Source organism: Gekko japonicus, unplaced genomic scaffold, assembly GCF_001447785.1.
Source record: "Gekko japonicus isolate JY-2015 unplaced genomic scaffold, Gekko_japonicus_V1.1 scaffold181, whole genome shotgun sequence".
Taxonomy (NCBI): domain Eukaryota; kingdom Metazoa; phylum Chordata; class Lepidosauria; order Squamata; family Gekkonidae; genus Gekko; species Gekko japonicus.
This window is the reverse complement of record NW_015171507.1, coordinates 950,688-958,990: the sequence shown is the minus strand read 5'-3', so window position 1 is coordinate 958,990 and position 8,303 is coordinate 950,688. Positions and strand designations below refer to the sequence as shown.

At 50.1% G+C, this 8,303-nt stretch overlaps 1 protein-coding gene across 1 annotated transcript in view; it reads left to right on the top strand.

Moving 5' to 3' along the window:
* Nucleotides 1-8,303, top strand: part of NCOR2 (nuclear receptor corepressor 2) — a 332,048-nt gene that overhangs the window by 279,531 nt on the left and 44,214 nt on the right. The window contains exons 28-29 of the mRNA XM_015419296.1: nt 2,918-3,070; nt 6,784-6,870. Coding sequence (XP_015274782.1) covers nt 2,918-3,070; nt 6,784-6,870 — 240 coding nt within the window. The remainder of the gene's footprint in view (nt 1-2,917; nt 3,071-6,783; nt 6,871-8,303) is intronic.

Sequence of the window (8,303 nt, the reverse complement as noted above, 5' to 3'; positions counted from 1 at the left end):
TACACATCAATTTCCCACTCGAAGCCGCGTGTCCGCATTTTGATCCACAACTTCGCCCGATTTCCCCCGCAGTTTCGTGATCCTGGTTTTTTGAGGATTATGAAACCGCGGGGGAAATCAGGCGAAGCCGCGGGTCAAAATGCGGCCACGTGGCTTCGAGTGGGAAATTGACACGTACCATCGGGGCAAAGAGGAGTGAGCGCAGAGCAGCGGCTGTGGGAAATCGGTGGGGATGTCTGTTGTGGGGAGGGGAAGGGAAAGGAGTTTGTAAGCCGCTCTGAGTCTTCTTTGGGTAGTGAAGGGTGGGGTATAAATCCAATCTCCTCCTCCTCCTCCTCCTTCATAGAGGTCAGGGAGGAGTACCACATGACTTCCCCCAGGCCTGTTGCTGTTGAATGTATGTGCAGCTGCCTTCTGTTGAATCAGGCTGTTGGTCCATATAGGGCTCGTTTTGTAGAAAAGGCCCAGCAGGAACTCATTAGCATATTCGGCCACACCCCTGACAGCACAGCTCATTAGCACATTAGGCCGCACCCACATGTTACCAGAAGTGTGGTTATCCAGCCACACCCACCTTTTGCTTCTTATTCTGTTTACCTTGTTTGTTGTCAAAACCCAGAGCCATTTTTTGTAGCAGGAACTCCTTTGCATGTTAGGCCACACACCCCTAATGTAGCCAATCCTAATGAGTTCCTGCTGTTGGGTGTGGCCTATTATGCTAATGAGTTCCTGTTGGGCGTGGCCAACTTGGGAGCCAGCCGGAACTCCGTTCCTGTGCGTTCCTGCCCAAAAATTGCCCTGGACTACTGTCTACTCAGAGTAGCTGTGGCTCTCCAGGGTCTCAGGCCAAGGTCTTTCACGTCACCTATCCCCTGGTCCTTTTTTGACCTGGCGATCGAGAGACCTTCTGCCTTACAAAGCTGAGGCTCTTTCACTGAGCCACAGCCCCTCCCAGAGAGACTTCCTTTCTTATGGATTCCTGTGTGGTTCCCTTCTTTGGCACACTAGCCTGAACCCTTGGGGCCCCAGGGTCAGCACCTGCTCTGGGCTCCTTGATGAATGGAAACTGAATGATGTTGAGTGTGGAGAACGGTCGAGAGGCCCCTGCACACACCGTTCATGTTCGTAATGGGATCGCTTCGTGATTTTCTCTATTGCCAGCTGCCCAGCACCCCCCCCCCGCCCCCCATTAAAGCTCCCCCAGGCTCGGAAGGGGCCATACAGGCCATCTAGTCCAGGGGTGGTCAAACTTGCTTAACGTAAGAGCCACACAGAATAAACATCAGATGTCTGAGAGCCACAAGACAGGAACAAATACTACACACATGTTTCAATTGGAAAGTATGCAAACTTGCTTTTTATTAACATTAAATCAGAGTACCAAAAATAAAGGGGTAAGGACAGATATTGATAATGATATTCATTTATCCAATGATAGTTGTAGCCTGGGGGGTGGGGGTTTGAGAATGTGTTTAGAGTTAAAGTTGTTTTCTTTCTCTGTTCTCCCCCCCCCCTCACCTCAAGCCTACCCAGGGAGGGGAACACTCTGTCCCGTTTTATTTCACAGCAACCCTGTGTTGCAGGTGAGGCTAAGAGCGTGCGGCAGGCCCATGTTCACTCAGTGACCTGGTTATGCTGGACTCCAGTCTTAAAGACCCAGCATGGCACAGCGATTGCAATATCAGAGTCGGATGTGGGATACCCAGGTTCAAGGGCCCCACTCTGCCATGGAAGCTCGCTGGGTGACCTTGGGCCAGTCACACAGTCTCCCCCTAGCCCTACCTCACAGGGTTGCTCTGAGGATAAAACAGAGGAGAATGAATTAGGCTGCTTTGGGTCCCCGTTGGGGAGAAAAGACTGGAAATAAGTAAACCTCTGTGTGCAGAGTAGGCATTTGAACCCAGAGCTCTCAGTTCCTGTTCCAGCATTCTTACCTCTGCACTGCATGGACTCTTTCCTACTTGTTCCCTGAGATCCATTAATTGAGGTGCCGTGACTTGAACCTAGAACCTTCTGCGTGCAAAGCAGGGCCCAAAGCAGTGACCCCACGATGAGACTGACAAAGACCGCAAAACCATCTGTGTGCAGAGCCATAAGTAAAACGGCTGCGTGAGTCGGCCCTTCAGGAAGGGAAGTAAAGCGTTCAGAACTTCCAGGGAGATGAGATTGCCCATGAAAATTCACTTGTGGTTTGGACGGGGGACACAGCAGATGTCTGAGTAATATTCTGGCCCATGCCGGCACAGCTTGTCCCCTGCCCTGGCCCCCTCCTGTCTCTATAAACTTTTGACAATCCGTTTTGTTTTTTCCCTTCTCGAGTTTCATCCCTCGGCTTTTTAAGCTTGGGGCGTTTAGTTCATCTGTTCGTTTCGATTAGGGGAAATAATACACGCTCTCCCTCGCGTTAGGTTTGCCTTGGAGCATTTTCCTGCCGTTATCTTTTTTCCTTATTGTCTGGAGTGGAAGATCTCAGAAGGGCTCTCCAAGGGGAAGGGCTTTTATGCGCTTACGGGGTGCATTCTAGAAAAAGAGCCAAAGATTACGCTTTGAAGGCCAATTTAAGTTGCCTCTGCCAGATCTGAATCTGGCTCGGTCTCAGCCTCTTGTTGCTTACAGACGGTCGGATCCAGAGGTTGGGGAGCTGCGTCCAAACGTAAAGCCAGGCCGCCAAATTCATAATCGTTAAGTCGGGAGGGGGAAATGTCACTCATTTCTCGGGGACCCAGCTCCGAGCTGCAAAGTCCACGAAGGCTGCTGAGTCATTCTGGACTCCAGCCCCATAGACTTCCTTTGGGATGGGCCTGACCCCTCTGGCCGGAGTCTTGCCTGAAGCACGAAGGATGAGAAACGGTCTCGTAGGCTCCCAGCCCGACTTTTCACGTCTCGCTTCTTTTGCCTTGTTCTCTCCCTTTCCCAGGCGGCGTCACTGCCGTGCAGTGCCCCAAAGAGGAGAGCAGAAGCGCTCTAGCCCCGCATGAGACCTCCGGCACCAAGCGGACCTACGACATGATGGAAGGAAGAGTCCCGCGGGGCTTGTCTGGGCGCGACCTCTCGTCTGCTAGCATAGAAGGTGCGGCCTCATCATTTGCAAGCAGTCAGATACCGGCAGAGAGCTGTCTTCCCGAGCGGCGCCTCCCCCTTGCTCAGACGATCAGAGGGAGAAGAGAGTACAGTCATTTTAGTCTCTGGCTGTGCTCCTTCCTGTTGTTATGGACAGGGGTCATTTCGTAGAAAAAGAGGCGCAGGAGCTCATTAGCACAACTCATTAGCATACACCCACCAGTCAGGCTCCACCGGACTGTTTTGGATTGCTAGCTATTGGGGGGGACGGGGACGTGCAGATCTGTCCCCGCAGAGGAGGGAGAGCTGGTACCTGAATAAAACTGAATTAAAAGGTGCCACTGGACTGTTTTGGATTGGGGGGGCTCTGCAACTTACCTGGCTGCTTCTGGCTCTGACTGAGGGCTGCTGGGAGCAGGGGGTGGGGCTTGTTGCATGTGCCCGTCCCCATGGCTCTTTATTGCCGGAGCTGGGCTCCTGCAGGAAATGACCCCTAGTTATGGAGCTCTGTCATAGGGCATATAAAACCACAAAAAGTATGCCATGGAAGAGGGCTCTTGATGCCGTCCCAATTTCCTGAAAGCCTTTCCATGCAGAAAAGCAGGCTGGTCCCAATGCATATGGCCTGGTTCCCTTTTTCGAACTCCCCTCATCTCGCTAAGGCCCTGTCATGTGTGGCTTGGCCCCGGAACTTGCTTATTCGATCCTTTTACGTATTTATGGAACCTCTGGAGTAGCAATGAGCAAGACAGCATCCTTATGCACGTGAAGGGTACCTTCCCGTATTTCTAGGCATGACCTCTCTTGTGTATGAAATCAAGCACTAACCTCATTCCCGTAAAACATCAATTGGCATTCTCCTTCATCTGAAGAAGAGAACAGTTATTTATTCACTCATTCAGCCGTTACTCATGAGTTTATACAAATGGCAAGGGTATGAAGGGATGAGCCGGTGCCGCTTTGGGGTCAGAAAGGAATTTTCCTCCAGGCCAGATTGGCCCAGGGATCCTGAAGGTTTTTTGCCTTCCTCTGGGCATAGAGTGGGGGGGGGGGCTGTGAATTTCCTGCATTGTGCAGGGGTTGGACTAGATGACCCTCGAGGTCCCTTCCAGCTCTATGTTTCTGTTATTCTCTGTCTCTGTTTCTCTCTCGTGAAATATTTCAAGAAAGTTGGCGGTTCCGCTTTCTCTTCAGGCCTTATTAATATGTATTTGCATGTCTCAGACAGGAACAGGGAGTGTGGCACGTCCCCCCCCCCCAAAGTTTAGTCTGCACTTTAGCACTGCTTTCACTCTTTCTCTCTGAGAAATTTACTCTTAGTGGGGCGTTTTACCCCAAGCTCTGCTATTTTCTTTCTCCTAAAATTAACCATTCAGAATGAAAATAGGCACTTGGAGGAGAATATTAATTTGGGACGTCTCCCCATAAAACTCACTAGGGGGGTTGTATTAGGGTTTATAAACATAGACACGGGGTCCAGAATGGTGCGCTTCAAGAAGAAGAAGAAGATTGGCTTTATACCCCACCCTTCCCTCGGAGTCTCAGAGTGGCTTACAAATCCCTCCCCCTCCCCACAACAGACACCCAGTGAGGCAAGTGGGGCTGAGAGAGCTCTTTCCAGAACTGCCCTTGAGAGAACAGCTCTGACCAGAACGATGGCTTGCTCAAGGTCATCCAGCAGGTGCAAGTGGAGGAGTGGGGAATCAAACCCGGTTCTCCCAGATTAGAGACCATGCACTTAACCCTTAAGAGAAACCTGTCTCGTTCAGAACTGGAGCAAAATGGCTCAGCTGCATTTCTTATTGCCTCGGCCACGAAGGATTGTTTCTGAGGGCAGCCGTGTTGATCCGCAGCAGAAGAGCTGGGTTCGAGTTCAGCAGCACCGTAGAGACCATCAAGATTTGCAGGGCATACGCTTTCTTGCAAAAATTTACACCCCTGAAATCTTGCTGATCTCTTAAGGTGCTGCTGGACTCAAATCTGGCCACGAAAGCGTATTTCGAACTCAGCCTCACAAGCCAGGATTAGCAAACGTTTTATATTTTTTCACTGATTTGCCTGAGGCTCCCGATATGTTTTGCTTCACACGTTTAGCTATAATAATCCAGTAACAGAGAGCAAGAACAAGTGTAGTAAACAGAGTCGCTCCTTACAGATTGCCAAAGTGCTAAAGAACATGTAGTAGACAGTAGCAAATACGAAGTTAGCCACATAAGAAAAGTACAAAATGGAAACAATGAAGAGCTTGTGCAATAATACACGCCAGTAGAAAAACCCACAGAATAATGGAGAACTAATATAATAATGCGACATGGTGTCTGGACGTTTGATCACAACGTTTCAAAAATTCGTCCTTCATCAGGGTGTTCAACAATGAAATATACAACTTATTAAGAAAAGGAGAGCCATACAATAAACATGCCAGGTCAGCGTACAAATCAAACCGACAGGGGTGAATGAGTCTGTTTACTACACTTGTTTTTGCCCCCTATTATTGGATCATTACACAAGAGTGTCGTGAACGTCATTGAATGCTCACATGTTTAGCTAGCATAGCATGACTGTTGTTTCTGTGTGAAGGAGTCCCATCTTGCCGAGGAGGACGTGTAAACAGCACGGCCACATGGGTGGCTCCATTTGTGTGGGTCTTTCCCACGCAGTCGGTGGCCCACGTAGTGGAAGGAAGCCAGTTGGGGTAGAGACGTGGCCCTGGACGGTTCTCCTGGTGAAGAAGAGCCCAACGGGATCAGTTCAGAGGTCCAACTAATGCAGCGTCCTGGTGATACCAGAGCCATCCAGGGACGGTGTGAGGGCAGCAACCCTCTCCTGGGATGTGTTCCCTCTAAGCTGAGTTAGTGTGAGCTAGCTCACAGTTTTTTAGCCTCCGGCTCACACATTTTTGTCTTAGCTCAGGAAGGATGGGAGCTGCGGTGGCTCAAGTGGTTAAGACGTTGAACTGCAGGCTGTGGAAGGTCAGTAGTTCAGCAGTTCGAGACCCAGATACCACATGATGGAGTGAGCTCCCGTCTCTAGTTCCAACTCCTGCCAACCTAGCAGTTCGAAAGCAAGAAACCGCAAGTAGATAAATAGGTACCACTTCAGTGGGAAGGTAACAGCGTTCCGTGCGCCTTGGTGTTTAGTCATGCCAGCCACATGACCACGGAAACATTTTCGGACAGCGCTGGCTCTTCGGCTTTGAAACGGAGATGAGCACCGCAACCCTAGAGTCGGATTCGACTGGCTTTCGAGCAAGGGAACCTTTCCCTTTACCTTTAGGAAGGATGGCTCCGGAGCAAACTGATTTATGCAGCAGCCAAATCACTTGCTCACAACTTTAATGCCAGCAGCTCACAAAGTAGAATTTTTGCTCACAAGACTCCACAGCTTAGAGGAACATTGCTCCTGGGATGTGTTTGTATTATTTGGTAATCAAGTGTATGCAGAACCTGGAAGTGCCATTTATGGCTAACAGCCTATGATTACGGTTTGAGTCCTGGGGCACCTTTAAGACCAATGAAGTTTAAATCTGGGTATAAGCTTATCGGTCGGTCTTAAAGCTCTACAAAATAATTCCGTTCCAACCGTTGCAAAGGAAAGGGACTGAAATTTTGAAAGTTTTTTTTAAAAAAGAAAAAGCCGCTATAAAAAAAGAAAAAGCAGCTTTTGCAAAGAGCTGGTGTCTCAAAAAACACTGTGATTTCTTTTCCTTTGGCGTTACTGTAGGTCTGATGGGCCGAGCCATCCCGCCAGACAGGCACAGTCCCCTGACCTTGAAAGAACCACATCACATCCGGGGCTCTATCACACAAGGTAATGCACTGTGGTGCCCGATCACAAGTATGTGGCACAGAGAGTGGAAGTGTACAGCTTGTGTGTCGTGTGAACACCTCATTTCCAGTCCTGCTTCAGTAGCTGTTAACTTCTGTTGCAACCTTTGAGAGAAGTGGTAAGTGGCTGGTTGCCTGTGAGCCCAATCGGACCATTCCATGACAATGGGATGCCCCGGTGCTCACTCTGTGCCCCTCTGGCTTTCAGCTGGGGGAGGTCTTCTTGCAGCTGGCTCGGGGGGAGCCAAGAATTAGCCAGAAACGTGACCTTTGCGCAACTCACATCGTTTCCTGTTAGTCCCCTTCTTCCTCCCGGACGAAGGCAGCTTGTCTATTATGTGTGGTTTTCACCCTCAAGCAGTGCGGAATATCCTATTGGAGGGAAATCGGGAGGACAGCAAAATCCTACTAGGGTGGATTTTGCAATTGATGATCCTCCCAGTCCCTATTGTCCTTCGGATTGAGACCCAGTCTATGAAGGATCCAGTAAACTATGGGAGGGGAGGGGAAATTAGTTTTCCTGCATTGTGCAGGGGGTTGGGCTGAGGGATATCCTATTGGAGGGAAATCGGGAAGACAGCAAAATAATACACCACACTACTAGGGTGGATTTTGCAACTGATGATCCTCCCAGTCCCGATTGTCCTTTGGACTGAGACCCAGTCTATGAAAGATCCAGTAAACTATGGGAGGGAAGGGGAAATTAGCTTTCCTGCATTGTGCAGGCGGTTGGGCTAGATGACCCTGGAGGTACCTTCCAACTCTTATGATTTTGGGGGGGTTCCATGTATTCCCCCCCCCCCCATGGAGTGAAATCCGAGGAGTAAAGGTACAACCCTATCTGGGGGCAGTGGGAGGAATCGAGTCATTTCTAGTGGGAGGGGCCAAGGCCTCTTGTTCTCCGCCCAGTCGTGTGAGTCGTGTCTTACAGGTGAGCTTCAGTTGGACTCTGGGATGAAGCAGTCCCTCGACTGCAGTCTGAATCAAGTCACATTGGGTCTGTCTTTACGATTGTCCCAGAAAAGTCACTGGGAAGGAGAATGATGCTAGGAAAAGCTGAGGGTGGCAGGAAAAGAGGAAGACCCAACAGGAGATGGATTGGCTCGGTCAAGGAAGCCTCAAAGGCCCTTCGTTTGCAAGGCCTGAGCCAGGCTGTTAACGAGAGGACGTTTTGGAGGACATTAATTCATAGGGTCGCCATGAGTCCAAAGTGATTTGATGGCACTTCCCCCACACACACACACACACACACAATTCCAAAGCAACAACCGCCATTTTTTTTTTAAATGGGACGTCCGACTTGCCTCAACCAGGGCCAGGGCCTTTTCGGTCCTGGCCCCTGCCTGGTGGAATGAGCTCCCCTGTGAGATCAGGGCCCTGCGGGATTTATTACAGTTACGCAGGGCCTGCAAGACG